General features: G+C 42.2%; 1 protein-coding gene across 2 annotated transcripts in view; it reads left to right on the forward strand.

Annotated features, from left to right (window-relative positions):
• rapgef3 (Rap guanine nucleotide exchange factor (GEF) 3) overlaps window positions 1-17,927 on the forward strand; it is a 45,917-nt gene extending 27,990 nt beyond the window's left edge. For both annotated transcript variants that reach the window (XM_033628391.2, XM_033628390.2), the window contains 22 exons: window positions 70-154; window positions 1,486-1,546; window positions 1,906-1,982; window positions 2,104-2,250; window positions 2,591-2,697; window positions 3,623-3,711; window positions 3,819-3,897; window positions 5,527-5,677; window positions 9,445-9,527; window positions 9,640-9,670; window positions 9,819-9,894; window positions 11,805-11,942; window positions 12,116-12,213; window positions 12,404-12,529; window positions 12,926-13,107; window positions 14,668-14,758; window positions 14,843-14,893; window positions 15,021-15,108; window positions 15,206-15,270; window positions 15,378-15,432; window positions 15,594-15,665; window positions 17,185-17,927. In XM_033628391.2, the coding sequence (XP_033484282.1) occupies window positions 70-154; window positions 1,486-1,546; window positions 1,906-1,982; window positions 2,104-2,250; window positions 2,591-2,697; window positions 3,623-3,711; window positions 3,819-3,897; window positions 5,527-5,677; window positions 9,445-9,527; window positions 9,640-9,670; window positions 9,819-9,894; window positions 11,805-11,942; window positions 12,116-12,213; window positions 12,404-12,529; window positions 12,926-13,107; window positions 14,668-14,758; window positions 14,843-14,893; window positions 15,021-15,108; window positions 15,206-15,270; window positions 15,378-15,432; window positions 15,594-15,665; window positions 17,185-17,303 (2,071 nt within the window). In that variant the 3' untranslated portion in view covers window positions 17,304-17,927. The remainder of the gene's footprint in view (window positions 1-69; window positions 155-1,485; window positions 1,547-1,905; window positions 1,983-2,103; window positions 2,251-2,590; window positions 2,698-3,622; window positions 3,712-3,818; window positions 3,898-5,526; window positions 5,678-9,444; window positions 9,528-9,639; window positions 9,671-9,818; window positions 9,895-11,804; window positions 11,943-12,115; window positions 12,214-12,403; window positions 12,530-12,925; window positions 13,108-14,667; window positions 14,759-14,842; window positions 14,894-15,020; window positions 15,109-15,205; window positions 15,271-15,377; window positions 15,433-15,593; window positions 15,666-17,184) is intronic.
• The last annotated feature ends 1,576 nt before the right edge of the window (window positions 17,928-19,503 follow it).

The following is a 19,503-nucleotide window of genomic DNA, read 5'->3' on the forward strand; positions in this document are numbered from 1 at the left end:
TTTCATGGTGATCATATATGACTGTCCTTGCACCTTTTAACAAAGTTTTCTCATGCTCTCTGTGTTTAGCCCCAGTCACAGGAGTGCAGAGGACCTGGAGGTCATCTACGAGGAGCTGCTCCATGTCAAGGCTGCAGCTCATCTCTCCACCTCAGTCAGTCACTATTACTGTCTGCTCTCTACATCCTCATCATGATAAAAGCCAATATATGTGAAGTTCTGTGTGTGATTATAGCATCTTTTATATTCTTTGTTTTTGCGGCTAGAAATCTGAGGTAGTGAAGCAGTTATATTGCAGTTCAGAAGCTTTACTTTGATCGTAATAGTACATCATAAATTTAATTTGATACAAGAGCTCTGTTTGAATCTGTTTTCAAGGCTAGTATTCTTCTTGAATAAACAGAATCAACCACAAAACTAGCCAGCCAGTAAATGAGCTGTATGTGACATTCAGAGCACATCTAGAGCCTCTTTCCTACTGGACAAAAAACCCACTAACACCCACTTACATCTGGCTTTTGTCTTCAGTGGGGACGGTTACAATAGGCATTCATTCCTGGGACAAATGACTCTGCAGTAGTCACAGGTATTCATCGGTTGATACATTTCGCTCCTTTTCCATCGTGATACAAAGATGCACCACCACAAAATGCCTTCCGTCTCCATCTAAGCAGCACTCAAACATCGTTCAAAATTAGTCAGCACAAAGTTTGGAAGAGAGACTGACTAAGTAACAGATATAAGAAGAAGTAACCAAAGTAACACGCCAAAAGGTACAGGTAAAAAAGGTACACACCAGTAAAATAAAACAGGAAGGCATGCTCGTCTACTGCAGAGATGTGTACACAGCTCTGCAGGCAATGGGAGGAGTATTTTACCTATTTTTAGTGGGTTTTCCTGAATTCAAAAACCGGCAAATACATGCTAATTTTTGTGAGAAAAGAGGATATGATTCAGAGTTTGGGGCGGAATTGTCTGCACACGGTTCTCAGCATGGAGGTAGCTGAGCTGGCGGCTGGAAGCTAACAGTGCTAACTCTGTAAAAACAGTGCTAACAACAACAACAGTGCTTACAGAGCTAACTTTGTTAACCTGAACCAGAGGGTAGGTTCTACACTTCCATGATGACAGAATTAGCAGTGGGAATATGCTCGTGCAACCAGATCGTCTACCACAACAAAGAAGATTGGACCATAACGCGTGACTTCATTCTCTGCGCAGGACGCCATTACTTTACTATATCTTTTCATAACAAATAGTTGTTTGCTGCTATATTAACGCTCTGAATGTTGCATACAGCAACCCTTAAAGCAGGTTGCCCCATAAAGTTTCTACCATTTTGTTCATTTGTGATAAAATTAAGTAGAAAACCAACCAAACACTGCATCCAGTTTCCTCTAATTCATAAACTGCTTTGACCAAAGAACCATCATTGGGAGTTATAAATGCAGTTCAATCTAATTTCTCACCCTGTTGTGCTCGTAGGTGCGTAAGGAGCTGGCAGCGGTGCTGGTCTTTGAATCACATGCCAAGGCCGGAACAGTCTGTGAGTGTGACATCTTTGCTGATGTTTGAGCTCCAGTGGTACAGAGCCTTCTTACAGTACATACACATGGAGACATGCACAGTTTCATTGTGTCCTTGAATCACACTACAACACACTTATGCTCTCATGTGCACAAATGCCCCCTTAGCATCCTCTTCAGTACAACATAATCAACTGTCCTTATGTCACAACTGATTCATTACTTCAGTGGAGACAATCAGGTCATCATGTGTGTGTTTTTTTCTCCTCTCATCTCTCACTCTGACCATTCAGTCATGTATAACAAAGCCCATTGTAAATGTGATCACACAGAATAAATGTGTGTCAATGATTAATGTTGTCATTTCTTTGTTGTGTAGTGTTCAGTCAGGGGGACAAAGGCACTTCTTGGTACATCATCTGGAAAGGCTCTGTAAATGTGATCACACATGGGAAGGTAAGTCCATATCCTAGTTGTGACATGATAATGCTAATTCTCAGAATTTGCTCTGATAAGCGCAGTTTCCTTGGAACTGTGCACTGGTATAATGTAATGCTAAAAGTGTTGTGTCACACAGGGCCTGGTCACCACATTACATGAGGGGGAGGACTTTGGGCAGCTAGCTTTGCTGAATGATGCACCTCGGGCTGCCACCATCATCTTGAGAGAAGACAACTGCCATTTCCTCCGTGTTGACAAACAGGACTTTATACGCATCCTCAAGGTGTGTCTGAGAGTAACTAATTACTTTAAATATTTAGACACATTGGTGGATGTATGGACGGGCTACCGGGCACAGGGACCCAGACCCACTGAGCAAGCATCGTCTGTGGACGTCCAAGTCTAGTTGATATTACGTCCACAGACGTTGCTTGCTCAGTGGGGAGTGTCTGTGTGTGTGTCTTGCTTCAATGTATCTCATAATCCGCCCATGTCCACACATCTGAAAACATGTAGTAAAGTGTCTTTTTCTCCTGTGCACCAGAAATTCAGATCCACAGATAAACTAAACATGTATCTGATTGAACTGTCAACCACATCTAAATTTCTAATATGTCCTTTAGGATGTTGAAGCTAACACGGTGCGACTGGAAGAGCATGGGAAAACTGTGCTGGTGTTGGAGAAGAGCAGCGATCGGGCCGAGCAGGGAGGAGCAGGAAACAACAGCAAGTGAGAAAGTGTGACGCACTCACCTCTGAGACAATACAGCAGTCACTTCACAAGCAGTTTTACAGTCATTAAGACACTTTACCTGGGTGTATCACAGCAGTAACACAATCTGTCATCATAACACAGTGAGAGACTGGTATACAGATCTCTTTGTCGAACGTTAAGGTGTTATTAATCGGCTGTTATCTGACGGCCAGGAAAGAAATGGACTTCAACCCTGCCTTGTTGAATAACTCGTTATCAGTCTTGAAGTATTTTAGCAAACATAAAAGTAAATTAACATGATGTTGACCTCTCCTACACGCACACCACAACCATCTTCTCTTGTTCTCGGCCTTATTATCTGCAGAGCCCACTCAATATTACATTTTGACATGATGCCATTAGGCAAGGAACCCTCAAATGTATTGATACAGGCGTTATGACGTAGACACAGTGTGTGCTGAAAGGCAATGCATTTTATAGTTCAACAATATATGTGATCTGTAACTAACACCACCGCTCAGCAATGATATGCTGCTGCCAACTCGCCAAGTGCTGTAAATACAGGACTGCAAGACAAACAGTGCAGTGCTTACGTCAAATTCCTTTCTCTGGTTCTTCTTTTTGGGGTTTTATCAGCCAACGTACACACACACACGAATCATACAGTATGTGTAATAAACTAAGATGTGTTAGCAGCTCAAAGCACCACTGTGCTGAAGTACAGTCTCACAGAGCTGCTAGCTTGGCTGTGGTCTTGTAGTCCCACAGTGCTACATTATCAGGCACTGATTAAATACTTGTGAAAGGCATCTGAAAGCAGCACAAGAAAAGTGATGTCGCACAAAACAAAGAATCAGACTTTATGCATGTAGAGCAATACAGGGAAGTACTAATGTTAGGAAAATAAATCTTCTTCTTTATTTTGTCGTGCTTTGATCAGGTACACCGTTATGTCAGGAACACCTGAGAAAATCCTGGAGCACCTATTGGAAACAGTAAAGTTGGACTCTAATGGAAATGACGCAATAGGTAGGAACCTGCACGCATCTTGCCTTTTTTTTGTTTACTGGATGATTCAAGATGATCAGACTTGGTCAGCTAGTTCGTTAACTGTCGTAATGTTTGTGTCCCTGCAGATCCCTGTGTGAGTGACTTCTTGCTCACCCATAAAGTCTTCATGCCCTCCAACCAGCTGTGTCTTGCACTACAGCACCAATATCCTGTGATAGCCACTAATAATAATATGACCATGATGATGATGATAAGGATAATGTGCACTACCACTGCTACTTGTTATTATGATAACCACAGTTCAAAGGAGTACTTTACCTACAAACTGACCATTCATATATCAATTACTCACCACATGGTACACTGAATTTGTGAAGAAAACTTGTTTTCCTAGTAGCATTTATTGTTAAGTCTGACGTCGGTTTCCATTTACGTATGTGTACGGAGACAAGTCAACCGGAAGTCCATTCATTCATATGGAAATCTATGTGATATCCGATGTGCCTGCAAAACTCGTCCCCTCCATAATATTTCGGTCTGGACTTTGCCTCAAGTATGTTAAAAAAATTCCACTTTTGCAGTTGATTTTGGAGAGGCTAGCTTAGCTAACAGGCTGCTAACTAACTAACAGGCTATTTACCTCAATTCAGTTGCCTGTGTTGATTGTCAAGTGAGTTTGTCTGGTTAAAACAAACTTGTTTATCTAGTTTTAACACACTGTGAATCTGAGTAATGACATTCTGCTAAAATTTGGTTATACATTATATACAGTCAGATTGTTATTATGACTCGTTCGGCCATTTGCGTGTCTTCTTTTAATTAAATATTTCACAAAACATGCCACGTGCCTGGCAGGTCCTGTTTCAAGTGCACATTCCAAACTACTGGATGGCATAAAATGGAAAGGCCACAGGTAGTTTCTATCAGGTTTCTATCCATCTGTACAAAAATGCACTTCCTTGCGTTGGACACTAGAGATATCATCCATATATTTACAGATCTACGGACACCAGTCACATGCGTAAGTGGAAACAAGGCGTTAAAGTCATCACATTGTGACTCGAGTCTGACTTAAGTCCAAGTCATGTGGTTCGAGTCCACACCTCTGCTGCACGAGTTGTGAGTATTTGTAAACGGATGTTCTGCTGATATGAAAGCGACCTCCTTTTGGTATTTGTTTTTGGATTCTTCTTTCACTGTGGAGGCATGCAAGACAAACGTAACACAGGATGAGAAACTGATGATGAAACAAATGATCATTTTTTGTCAGGTTTCAGGGTTCAGAGCGAGGACCCAAATGCATAACACCAAGCAGGTGTGTTTAAGGAACAAAATAAAGGTGATAGCAAAAGTCAAAAACAAGCAGGCAACAACTGAGGGAGCATGCTGAAGTACAAATGACAAAGACAAAAACTAACCAGTAATCAAGGAATGCAGAGAGGGAATCCAGCAAGGAGCACAGTCGAACTGACAGAAGACAAGGGACTAGACCAAATACACAAGGAGAGCAGTGAGATGTCAAGGGACAGGTGAAACAAAAGAGGGCAGGGCAGTCAATCACATAAAAACACACAAAGGCAGGAAGCTGAACCAGACGTGACATGAGGAGTGACCCTACAAAATAAAACAGGAAGCAAAACAAACATGAATGAATAACATGAAACAAGGAAAAATACAACAAAATGAAAACTCAGAAATCGAAGTCTTCCAGTCCAGTCTAAAATGAAAAGTGAGAGTGTGTTTAGTTGCCATGAGTTAGTTATTTTCTGCTGAAATATGACATCTCATTAATTGTCTCAGACTCTTTGTAAAGTCCCTTAACCGGTCCTGCACTTATCATGCGGAGCTCTCTGAGGGTTCAGATCAGGAGAAGGCTTCCTACATTCTCACCACCAAGCAGAAGGTAGTGAAGCTGATTGGCCAGTGGGTGGCGCTGTATGGCCTCCTGCTGAAAGAAGACCCCATTGCTATGGACGCTCTGGAGGTGAGATTGCAGACTTATTCTTTGTATTGAATTATTTACATTGCATTTTAAGAACATAGATTTCCTTTTCCTTTTTATTTTCTTTATAAGGATTCAAATAAACACAAGAAGTTTGTGCTCTAATTAAAAAAAAAAAAAAAGGGATCAGCGCTCAGTGAATAATCCTCCTAAGCCCTACGATAAGCTATTATGGCAAGGCTTAACTATACAGACCCATGAGCAGTGATAACTAACATGTCTTTGGGGTCATCGGGTGGGAACCTCCTTTCACCGGTGTTTCGTCTAGTTAGTCCCACGACACCTCCAGGAGGCTAGACAGTGATCTCTGGCGTCCCAGAGACACTCCCCTAATGCCAGGTCTCACTGCTCCCCACACTAACCGAACAACCTCCTTTACCTTACCTATACAACCACAGAGGAGGTAGACCCAGGGAAGGAAGCCTTGTTAGGCTATCACACTCCCCCGCCGGGTTAGGCTGTACAGTCTACCTCCCCAGGACGAGCCCTCACAACAATGACACCTCCAGGAGGCTGGACAGTGATCTCAGCCCAAACAGCACTGCCAACTTCAACCAAGCCCAGGCTCCGTTTATGCGAGCTCCAGGCAGAAGCAATGCTGATACTACCTTTACTAGCACATTCACCATACTCTATTTCACACGCTACATAGCATAACTACAATGTAAGCTAAAGTTAAAGGAGATACATGAACTCACAGGATCAGCAAACACACTCACTTTGCAGCATGGTCTCAAACAAAATGGATTCAAATAGGCCACTCCCACACTTAAATAACCTTCCTCTTCCTGGATTTCCTTCTTACTTACACATGGCTTTCTCAGCCCAAACAGCACTGCCATCTTCAACCAAACCCAGGCTCCATACATGCGAGCTCCAGGCAGAAGCAATGCTGATACTAGCTTTCCTGTCACATTCACCATACTCTATTTCACACACTACATAGCATAACTACAATATAAGCTAAAGTTAAAGGAGCTAACTGGACTTACAGGATCAGCAAGCACACTCACCTTGCCGCATGGCCTCAAACAAAATGGATTCCAATAGGCCACTCCCACACTTAAATACTTCCTCTTCCTGGATTTCTCCTGACAGGAAGTGGATCTCTCCACCTGATCTCAAGGAGTTATGTGCCCTGCTTAGTAGTTCCCCCTGCTGGCCCCCAGCTGACATTATTTCTTCTGTAATAGATAAACTGGCTGCATTTAATTGCTTCATCTGACATTTCCCTCACTGTCTTCCTCAAATTCTGTCCCCGCACTCCGAGTTCCCCCAGGAGTGAGACAGTTGATCTTGCTATGAATCCCCTACACCCCACTTCCACTGGACAAATCCTAGTCTTCCATCCTCGCTGCTCAGCTTCTGCTCCTAAGTCTGCATATCTAAGCTTTTTTCTTTCATAGGCTTCTTCCACTGAGTCTTCCCAAGGAACTGTCAGCTCAATGAAATAAACTATCTGTTGACTCACTGACCACAACACTAAGTCAGGCCTCTGCCTGGTACAGACTATTTCCTGAGGAACAACAAGCTTTCCCCCTAAATCTACTTGCATTTCCCAATCACGAGCACCTTCTAGGCGGCCACACCCTTGCCTCCTCACTAACTTATCCCTTCTGTATTTCTCTCCCTCACGGACAAACTGAATTACTAAGCCCATATCCTTAACACCTTCTGAATTCACCTGTCTTCGTTTCCCTTCGATGCCTGCAGCTAAACATTTCAACACCTGATTATGTCGCCATGTATATCGGCCTTGTGACAAGCCAACTTTACAGCCTGACAAAATATGCTTTAAAGTTGCGGTACGTGAACACAATGGGCATGATGGGTCCTCATTTACCCACAGTTTTAGGTTCTGGGGGGTTGGTAACACATCGTATGTAGCCCCTACCAGGAATCTAATACGATTCTCCTCCATACTCCACAGGTCCCTCCAACTAAGCTTCCTCTTCTCTACACTTTCCCAATTCAACCACTGTCCCTGTTTAGCCTGGGCCACTACCTTTGCACCCCTTACTATCTCTTCCTGTCTGCGTATCTGTTCTACAACCAGCTTTCTTTTATCTTTGAGGCCTGCTGTATTCCATACCGGTTTACCTGAGCCAAGCCCCAGGCCTCCCCGGCCAAACTGAACATTACCTACAATCTCTGCATGTCTAAGAGCTGCCTCTGCCTCCTGAACTGCCGATCTTGGGTTCCACTTCCTCCCCTTGGTTGGATTTGGAACCACACTCCTAACTACCACGTCCTTACTCCCAGATAACAAGAGCTCTGTCCTGACCTTGGTACATTTAAATTCCTCTGTTAAACTAGATACTGGCAGCTGAAGTATCCCTTTTCCTGTTGTGAAACCTGCTGTACTTAGACACAACCTAATATCCTGAAAATATGCTTTCACTAAGTTAACAACTACCTGTGGCACTCTGAAGTAGTCAAACGCACTCCAAATGAGGCTGTGCGGTACTGAACCAAACGCATTTGCAAGATCTAAAAATATTACATGTAGGTCCCTTTTGTTAATCTTCGCTGCCTGAATCTGGTGCCAGATCATGCTAGTATGCTCTAAACACCCTGAAAAACCTGGTATTCCTGCCTTCTGCACCATGGTATCTATTAAGCTATTCCTTTCTAAGTAGCTAGCTAGTCTCTGCGCTACTACACTAAAGAAAATCTTCCCCTCCACATTCAAGAGAGAAATCATCCGGAACTGGCTAAGGTCCACAGACTCCTTCTCCTTAGGAATGAGGACACCCCCTGCCCTACGCCATGCTCTTGGTATAATTTGTTTTTCCCAAACTATTCTTAGCTGTTTCCACAAAAATTTAAGGGTATCAGGCGCACTTTTATAAACCCGGTAGGGGACTCCATTAGGCCCTGGGGCCGAAGAAGCCTTTGCACGCCTGACCACCTCCTGAACTTCCTTCCACCTAGGTGGCCTGACATCCATCTCATGCTCTATCCCTCCTAATGGAGGGATATCAGGTGGGAAACCTACTATCCTATTCTTCTCCAAATCTGAATACGTGTTTCTCAAATATTCTTCAACCTCTAACCTTTCTGCTTTAAGCTGCCCTCCCTTTTCCTGGCTGAACAATCCTTTAACAAACTTAAAAGGGTCCCTGAAAAAACCTGTCCTAGCATATTCCTTCTTCCTCCTCTTTTTCCTGAGATGCTCCGCCCTTCTAAGAACTGCTAGCCTGCTTCTCAATTCCTCTTGCAACACCTTAATTCCCTCCCTTTCTTCTTCTGTAGCCTTTTTCCACTGCTTTCTTAACTGTCTCCTTTCCTTGACTAACTTCTCTATTTCTCTCTGCCGCCTAGACTTACCTGACTGTACCCTCTCACTCCTCTTTCTCTCATGCACCCCAAACCTCTCTACACCATATGAATACATTATATCTCCCATCTTTTCTAACCTTTGTATTGCATTTCCTCTAAGCCTACTCAAGATTACTGACAAGTCTCTATTAACTATCTCCCATTCTTTACTGTCATTTGCTCTAGGCCATCTAACTCTAACCTTTTGCTCCATAGTTCTTTCTCTGGCTAGCATACTGGCCTCAGTGTCACCTGCATCCTCTCTTACTACCCCCTCCTCCTCAGTGGCAGCGTTACTGATATCCTGCGAACTGTGGTTTTCTACCTGCCGCTGGACTTCATCCGACTGACTCGACTGACTTCTTTATAAGGAGAATCACTAAAAACTATGTTGCTGCTTTTTTAATTTCATGTCTGGGCTGAAACAGAAGTTGAAGACGGAGGTGGCAGGAGATATTCGTCTGTCCAGCATGCTGAAAGACCAATTTCGGGAAAGGAGGAGAACAAAAGTGTAAATGGTCTATTTTATCTTATAATATCTGCTATTTCTACCACATTTCTCAAGCTGTAAATACTGCAGCATGCTATCTGAAACTGTTTTTCATCTGTTGGTATCTTTACAGAATGGAGAATGGATATCAGTCACTGAGCAGGGTAAGGGTCTCGTCTCTTTGCACATGACAGCTAAGAGCAGAGTACTAACATCAGAGATACATTTCAGTGAGAAAACAAAATGTCATGCTGCTGTCATTTGTCACTTTAATGTCACTGACTTGCTGAGTCACTCTGATGTTTTTGACAGAACCAGCAGTTTGATTGGTTTTTAAACTTTGAGGAGCAAGTGGGGAGGTTACAGCCAATCAGAGCGCAAGATAAAGGTGAGTTAGACTCTGAAACAAATCAATCAATCAATGATACTGTATAATGTGCATGTCCATCAATCAACTTAACTTGTTTTGATCTACTGTATATTACTACACACCGGAAGTTATTACATATTGCAGGGATATTAAACTTATTTTTGTGCAGGGGCCACATACAGCCCACTTTGATCTCCAGTGGGCACGACCAGTATAACCATTACATAATAATCGATAAATGACATCACCTTCGAAATTTCCCCCCTTTTTTTAGTCTAAAGAAGTTCATTCCGAAAGCGTTCATCCATTTACAAAACAAATTTTGCACAGCCCAAGATATCTGAAGAAAAATAAGAGCAAATTCAACAGTATGTTCCAGTTTTTCTACGACTCTCTATTATGACGTGACTGTTTTTCATTATTCTCCACTAAAATGGAAGCTACTGAAGAAGCAGGTTAAGCCATCCCCCGCCTTACAGACCATTTACAATCTGAAGTTTTGTCATTGTGATGTGTTTGTACCAAAGGCGACGCAAACTTTCAACTTTTGAGAGTTTGAACGCTACAATATTTTGTGTTGACTCGCTTCATATGTGTGTGAAATCACTGAATAGATGAATGAACATCTGCCTGTGTGTCTTTGGTGTCATATGTCCCTGGAGGATCTCAATGCTGATGTGAAATCGCGCTACCCACTTTATTCGTGTATTTCACGTCATTTGCATTCGTCACAACCATTGCGCCACTCGGTAGGAATTAGCATCTAATCGCATCTTTACATTGACTGACATGTATTTCACTCACACAAAGTCTGACACAGATTCTTTGGTACTGAAGCTGCTGGTTGATAATATTTTACACAGTGTTCAAGATCTTTAAATCTGATCGCAGGAAGTAGTCATCATTATTTCACAGAGCTGTACTCTTGTTGGGGTGGAAAGACTCTCAAGCAGAACCCCAAAGCAGGCCAGTTCCAGCTTTATGTTTCAACAATGCTGTGGTTAATATGTGGTTAGGTTTAGCCCCGATAGTCACTTGGTTATGGTTAAGAAAAGGTCATGTTTTGGCTAAAAATACCTGGTTTGGGGGTCAGTATCCTCAGCTTTTCATGCCACTACCTGGCAGGAAATGCAGCGATGTCTCTGTAAAGAAACAACTTCTTTTTGTCTCGCTTTTCCTGCTGGAACCACAGATACAGGTCACTACAAATCGCCTGAATTTGGTGCCCAAAAAGCAGCTGGAAACAAAGCAATGACATGCCAAATCACAGCCAGTTTTCTGGTTGTTAGTCTTGAACAGTGCTTTGTAGTGGTCTGCAGCTTAGCAGGCGTCTTGCTCAGGTGACTCGTGTTACCTTTCCACGGCAGCTTACCGGCTCCGAACGGTAGTTGGGAACATGCTGGCTTATTAGCAGTAATTTAGCGTGACTCATTATTAGCTGGTAACTAGCTTCTAGTGGTCCGGACCACTCCACTGAAGGAAGGAAAGCGAGGTGCCAACAATGGCTTTATTGCAGTCTTCACCACAAAACAAGAAACCTGGCTTTCTCATGAGGTGAAGCCACAGCCCTGAGCTTATCTAGATACTTGACTCTGCTGGCTATCATCCTTTGTTGCCACATACCATCATCACCATGACACACCCAAGACAGAGCTGCTTCCACACCACACACTCACAGGTTACCCACAAGGCCACTGCCCTTAAAGGGGAAAAAAGGTGAGCTGGTAACACACCATCCACCATCCCCATGCAGAGACACACAATGCCAACATTTTCCTCTGGCGAATGTAACACACAACGATATGTTGCACCAAAGATGACTTATCTCACATTAGCTCATGTGTCTGTGGGTGTTGTTCATAACACGTCATTACTCATCAGTTATCAGTATATCTTGACATTTTGGCTTCTGTCCCTTTTCTGTGCAGTGCTGTATGAGATCTACCGGCCAGACAACAAACCTCTCACTCTGATGCTCCCGGTGAACACATCTGTGCAGGATGTGATGTCAGCGATAGTCAAACCTGGTGGAGATCACATCCTGGTCAAAATGAACTCAGCGGGAGGTGGGACTTAAATATTGATGACATCTTGTGCATAGATATTTATCATTTAAATTGCTTTTCCTGTAAAACTGAAAGAATAAAGCATTCAGAGCTATATGTTAATGTGATGTTCTGTCATTGTTTGGCACTTCATTATGCTGAAAATGTGTTTTTGATGTATTAAATGCACACAGAGAGAGCTCAGTTGAAGCTGGATGCGACTGCAGTCTACACGGCTCTGGGACTCAACGAGAGACTGTTCATCTGCACAAGCAGCCAAGTGGAACAGCTGGTGAGGAATATGTGCACTCCATACCATTTTTTGTATAATAGAAGATGAAATGTCATCACTTCAGACGTACTGTCGTTATGCTCATTTTTTATTTAAGTGCATACGGTTCAAAGCAGTTTATCTGCCCTGAAAGCTATCAAAGACACTATAATGTTCTACCTGTTCATTTCTCTATGGCTGTTTCTCCCAGATGCCCCTGAAGGAGCAGCAGGGTCCAGAGCGAGGAACAATTGACATCCTCGAACAGATGGGCTCTAAAGACACCGCCAATGAACTCACCAACTATGACTGGGAACTGTTCACTGCCATGCATGAGGTAATTCAGCAGATATGACAAATTTCACATCTGACCACAGCACACAAACTAATTGATACAGTACAAAGAGGAAACGCTTATTTACACATCAAATGCCTCATCAAGGCCGAGCTCCAGTAGTCTGTCATGAAAGTGAAGGCAAAGCTGAAACCGGCATTCAGATATTTCCTCATCTCTACAAAGGACTGGCTATCTCTTTGATGGATGTATCTGAGTCACGCTCCCTGGCACTTTGCCATCAGATCATCTGGCACTGCGGTACAACACTTCCTGCATGCTTCGCGTGTTTCTGAAGCAAATCACTCTCATTAAGTCACCTATAAAAACTCCTCTTTCCTCTCTTTGGTTTCCGGATTTCTTCTCCACGTGTGTAACTCATCATTCCTGTCTCTGCAGGTGGAGCTTGTCTACTACGTATTCGGCCGTCATAAGTTCCCAGGTGCCATCACAGCTAACCTGGAGCGGTTCGTGCGTCGCTTCAACGAGGTGCAGTACTGGGTGGTGACGGAGCTGTGCCTCTGTGAGGACCTGGTGAAACGAGCCATCCTGCTCAAGAAGTTCATAAAGATTGCTGCAGTGTAAGAGAATCAGTTAAAACCTTAGCTATGTGTTGATGGCAATGTAGGTCAGTCAGGCCACCACCTTGGTCCACAGTGAAATATCTCAACATATACTGGATGGATTGTGAGAAAATTTGTACAAACATTCATAGTTTCCCAAGGATTAATCCTAAAGACTTTGGTGATCCCCTGACCTTTCCTTTAGCGCCACCATGAGGTTGACATGTGCTTTTTAAGTCTCAACAAGAATTGCATCCTTTGCCACCATATTTGGTACAGACATGCATGTTCCCTATAGGATGGACTGCAATCACTATTTGGTGATCTCCTGGCTCCTCAAGTAGCAATGCCATCTGCTCACAAAATTAATTTGTTCAATACTTTAGTTTAAGATCAAATACCTGCAAAATTAATTGACATTTCCATCAGCCTTAGCTTTACTTTGTGTTCAGTCCTAACTAGCTAATTCTTTGCAATGCATACATGGTGGCGGGCATGAAATGTGTTGAAAGTACATGTCGACAACAGGAAAACAGTGGCAATGCAACATTTATTACTAACTGTCACAGTTTCGTTGTGAAATGGTCACAGTTTAGTTAGGTTCAGGGAAAGAAAAACACTTGGTCAGAATTAGAGAAACACACTACAAAATTACTGGCAACATGAAAACAATGCTAACGCAGAGTAAATGAGGATCTTTTGTTGTGGTGGACACAAAAATTAAATATAAAGAGCGAAAAATTGCACATAGGGTGGGCAGGAGGAATGGTGGATGGGTCAAACAACATGGATTGTCAACAAGGAGACCGCTGTTAAGGTCCCGTAGGAAACCAAAACAGTTGACAATGTAAAGTACTTTTCGTGGATACGTTACGTAACTACACAAAGTAGCCTACTGTATGTAAATTTATGTCACTTATGTCCTGGGCACGATTATTTTTATCAAAACCACAAACTTAACCAAGTGTTTTTCTGTCTGTAAACCTGACCAAACTGACAATTTCACAAAGACACTGCAGCCGTTCGTATTAGACTTTGCATTGGCATTGTTTTCATTGTCAGCATGTAATTTTAACACATTTTGTGCCCACCACCACGTAATACATTGTTATGAGGCAGTGTCCATTTTGTGTATTACTGTGAGACTGTGTTGCTATGTTAGCATGCTAACCAGGGTGGGAAATTAGCACCAGCCACTAGCTAAACACTGGTAAAATATGAAAGTGGCTGCTAGATTTTCTTTACTCACCAGCCAAAAAACAATGGTTATCTATTGAGAGGCTGGTAGATTTTGGAGTCCACTAGCCACAGTGGCAGATGGACAAAAATTTCCAGCCCTGATGCTAACACACCAAACTTTTGCTTAATCAGCATTCCAGTTTTGTCACTGGGACCATGTTAGCATGCTGATGTTTGAGAATTAAGCTCAAAGCACTCCCCTTCACAAAGCCACCAGCGTGGCTGCAAACAGTCTTGTTTGCATAAAACTTATCTTTGAAACCTGCAAATGTCACCTCAAGAACGGCACACTGTCACACTGAGACCTAACTGTTTATAAATGTGTCCTCTCTGTCACAGATTAAAGGAGCAGAAGAATCTGAATTCATTCTTTGCTGTGATGTTTGGTTTGAGCAACAGTGCAGTACACAGGCTCTACAAGACCTGGGAGGTGAGAAACCCCTGAATGCAACACTGATGATGATAATATCAGTGTCACTGTTTACTGAGCGACATATGTTATCATTTATTCCAGAGAATACCCAGCAAGACAAAAAGAATTTACTGTGCTTATGAGAGGTTGATGGTAAGTTACACTTCATGCTTTCATTTCAGTACATTTATAAATGTTTCAATGCTCTCAATGTTTAGTACATTAATTCTGCACACTGACGTAATATAATTGTGCTCTGTTTACTTTCTGCTCCTGTTAGGATCCTTCACGCAACCACAGGGCCTACAGACTGGCTGTGGCCAAACTCAGTCCTCCCTATATCCCCTTCATGCCTCTGCTGCTCAAAGGTGATACATATCAGCAGTGTCTCATATACAGCCCTAGAAAGTCATGTAAAGTAATCCACTTATCACTGATGTGTTTTCTGTTCCTGCCTGTGCCCAGACATGACCTTCATCAATGAGGGAAATCCAAACTACGTAGACAAATTGGTCAATTTTGAGAAAGTGGTAAGAAGGAAAATGTTTTTGCAACATTGCTTGACTCAATTGTTCTCATCACAAATCTTGGCGAGGCATTTAACTTAAAATGTTTTCTTTTCCTCCTGTTCTAACAGCGCATGATTGCCAAGACAGTGAAGATTGTACGAGGATGCAGAAGCCAGCCGTACGGTGAGTGATCCAGTTGAGCTTGTCACACAGCTAGCAAACTCATACTGTATGCTTTCAGGAAATATTAAATAGTTGCATGTGCATGTTGAAGTAAACGGATGATTTGTCTGTGATTGACACATGTAGGATATGTCAGGTAAACTTCTATTTCCCTTCTGCAGTGGCGTCGTCTCCACAGAGGGGCCTGGCAGATCGGATGTTTCTGGAAGGGCCTGCTACTCGCATATCAACATGTAAGCTACATCTACCATTAACTGCTGAAACTGAAGAGTTTCTTTATGATAATCACTGTTTTAGTTTGGCGTGGCTCCACAGTCTGATTACTGTTGGACCACTTACCTTGTTTTCAGTGGCGTCCCCAGGAATTTTTCATAGGGATGGCCAGATGGGGGCACTGAAAATAGTGGGGTGGTACACCAAACCCAAAAGCCATAACTGAATTTTAGTAATTCTGTTCTTCTCTGCTATTGAGGTTAGGTTATTTTAAAACTATGTCAACGTGAGCATTAAGGAATCACTGACTGATATACTTTGGTTTCTTACTTTATATTTAATATTACTAATTACCTGATGTGCAGCAAACAGTTGTAAGTTGAAAACAAACCTTAGGTTGGAATCGAACCTGTGGCTACTGCAGCAAGGATACTGCCTTTGCACATTGGTTGCCCGCTCTACTCACTGAGCTACTGGGCACCCCATAGAATTCATTTTCATTCAGATATCTTGAAGTGAGAGTTTAAGGGACCCCTTTGAATATGGCCAAATCAGTTGTTCCCTCACCAAAATTTAGCCTCAGTTTTTAGCATTATGTACCCCCTTCCCATGAGCTATGGCGACATGGTTGGTACCAATGAATGCCTTAGGTTGTCAACTTTCATAAGATACCTCTGCACTGGCTTAAAAATTGAGCACACCACAGCCTTTCAAGGCCCGGACACACCAAACTGACATCAACGAACTGGTGGCAACTACGGCAGACTGTTGTGTCGCCTCATGTCCCTATTTTCTTGGCCAAAAAGTTGGACTGAACCCACTGCAAAGACTGTTGCCAATGGCCAACTAGCACGCCTGCGGGAGAGAAAATAACTATCCATACCATCAGGCGGCTGTAGTCTATATTTGTCATTCAAAAAGGGAAACCGGAAGATTGACAGGACAAATTCAAGGTGCTAGTTAGCCAATTAGCAAATTAACAGCACAACTTGATGTCGAAAGAACAAAGAAAATTTACTTTGTGCTAGGGAACATAACACAAATAATTACAAAACGTTTCTCTGAAAGCACTCAAAGGCTAAAAAAAAATGTACATACTATAACAAATTTGCTTTGATCTCATGCCTTCTTGACTTTAGTCGTTTGTTTGCTTTCCTCACTTTCGTTTCTCTTCTCGTCCACTGTGCTGAACTGCCAAATTGAGTAATTTCATTCAGCGATGGACAGGCCTTGTAGTACCAACGGTTCCAAACAAAATGCAAAAACTAGAGCAACAGACTTACAGATGGCCCAACACTGACCAATGGCCAACCGTCATCTTGATGTGTAAAGGCCCTTTAAGACAGTATGGTTGGCCAATTATTTTCAGCAGGAGGGGTTGGTGGCAGGGCCAGCAATTGTATCAGTGGGAGGCCATGGCTCCTCTGCTTGCTTTCACAATAGTCCATTTCAAATTTCACATTATGGCAAAAAGAAGATTTGCCAATACAAACACTTTAACATGCACTGACTCAAAACTGATTTCTTCTTCTCCTCCAGACTCAGACTACGCCCTCCCTCTGCGGAGTCCCTGCAACATCCGGCACTACATTCAGAACCTGAAAGTGATCGACAACCAGCGCAAGCTAACGCAGCTATCAAGGACAATAGAATGCTAGGACATCAATGCGCATATGTACAGAGACTGCAAACTATAGCGGAAAACTGAACCACAGAAAGAACTGCAGCTGGTTGAACAAAACTTCCACAGTCACTTAATTAAGATGGATGTCTGGAGGAGCTGAGTGCTGTGGAGTCACTTTAATTCAAGGAGCTTGGACATTGATTGATAACCCAGCACAGTATCAAGAGTGAAAATGTGCTGCGTGCACAGTAATAACCTCTAATGATGCACTACGGAATCCAATTCTGTGACTTGTGGGAAAAATTTTTTTATTCAAAACGCCTTACAGCCATGCATGTGCCACAGTGGAGACTGATCCCCTCACAAAGGAAATGTTACAACATCCACAGCTTAACTGACTTTGGTGTAAAAACTCATTTATGTGACACTTTGTATACTGCTGTCTGTGGAAGAATCACTCTGCTGGTTCCACTAAAGGGCCACGAGAACACATACTATCTTTGCCTTAGTTTGTCACTTGCGGTCAGTTTTTCGTGCACTTGTATTTTCACATTAAAACTAATATATTGTATCAGATCATTTTTTGGCAACATGGCCACTAACTGACATGCATATAATTTCATACAATGTTGTTTTATAAATAAATTATTTTCTCAGTTATGTGTATTGAATGAAAGCACAAGTGTCTGTAAAAAGGGAAATATTTTATTTAAAAGTACAAACCATAACAGGTAAAAATTGACCTTCAAAGACCCCCCCTGACAAAAATGTTCTCCCCAATATGGGGTGAAAAAAATTCACAACAAATCAGTTATCCTTTCAATTCAAAAAATACTCTCCTTGTCATAAATATGTACAACTTCTTGTATGAAGTCCTGGAGAGTGAAAATGGGCTAAGACGGGAAAAAAGAAAAGAAAACCCAGTGCCTTCTCCGGATATAACCATGGAGGAAGTAGTAAAATGATCCCCTGTCATTATAAATAATGGGTTGAAATGTTCAGTAAAGAACAGACAATGTTAACCGTTTTAAATCAACTACCATATGGGGATTTTGCGGACCATCTGACAAATTATAAATCACTAGCCAATAAGAGGGAGCATATGAAAAGATTGTGATGATACAAACAAATGTTAAACACGTGTTTAGTACAATGTTGGTGTTTGGACAGGTGCAATAGCAGAGCACATAAATTATCAAACTACGTCAACATACCTGAGCTCAACTCAGATATGCTCTGGTGTTTCTTTGTCAGTCTGTGGCATAAAAAAAAATCTGCACGATCAAGAAAAGAAGTGGTCCAGCGATGAAGTGGTGAGTATAACAAAAAAAAAGTTTCACACTTGAAGTGTTTAGTGAGAAAGCAAGTGAAGGTGAAAAGCCAGAACCTCACAAAGGGTTTAGTGTGTGTGCTTATCACATACTCTGACACAAAAAGTCCTGGTTTGTCACAACTCAGTCACAAAATAAAACATAACCCAAAAGAAAGCACTGTAATATTAAAAAAAAAAGGGTGAATATAAATATTGCACTTCCAAACAACATTTAGTTCCCAGTGCCTAGCTGCTATCCCTGTGTTAGAGGTACAAGACATCCTGCCTTATAGTCATTTTTGGTGATTTACAATGAGGGTGTGTGAACTGCTGCAATGCACTTAAACAAACCATCCTGAGCAGACTGTATTGATGCTATCATGTCTAATATATGAGAGATACTGTGTCGATTTTCAGCCAGCTTTGTTTAGATAATATGTAAATAAAATGTGGTAAACATTCCTCCATCTTAGGGCAAATATCTCCCTGCTGGCTCTAAGGCTGCTGCTCAAACTACAGGTTACATTTCTGCCATTTCCTATGTTTGGTAAGTTGCCACTACGTCACAAGGAGTATAGAAGAGGATCAAGAGAATAACCCGCCCCCTCCTTTCTCTTAAACACAGACCAAACTCCAATTAAACCGTAAAACGAAGCAGTGCTGATCAAATACAAACCAAGATTCTGTTACTGTGTTGCCTATTTCCGTTTTGAATGTCTTCAGATACATATTTTAGCGCACTGTTTAGCTGTAATACCGAAACCGGAAGTTGGCGCCATACAGTTTCCTGTATTGTGTAAAAGGAAGGCTGGGGGAAAATGGGACAAAACGGTCAAATTAAGCAGCGCTAAGATTCGGGTACTGCGTTGCCTAATTGCCGCCTCGGGTCTTTACAGAAACACAGTTTAGCTTACCGTTTTAC

Source organism: Epinephelus lanceolatus, chromosome 8 (assembly GCF_041903045.1).
Source record: "Epinephelus lanceolatus isolate andai-2023 chromosome 8, ASM4190304v1, whole genome shotgun sequence".
Classification (NCBI taxonomy): Eukaryota; Metazoa; Chordata; class Actinopteri; order Perciformes; family Serranidae; genus Epinephelus; species Epinephelus lanceolatus.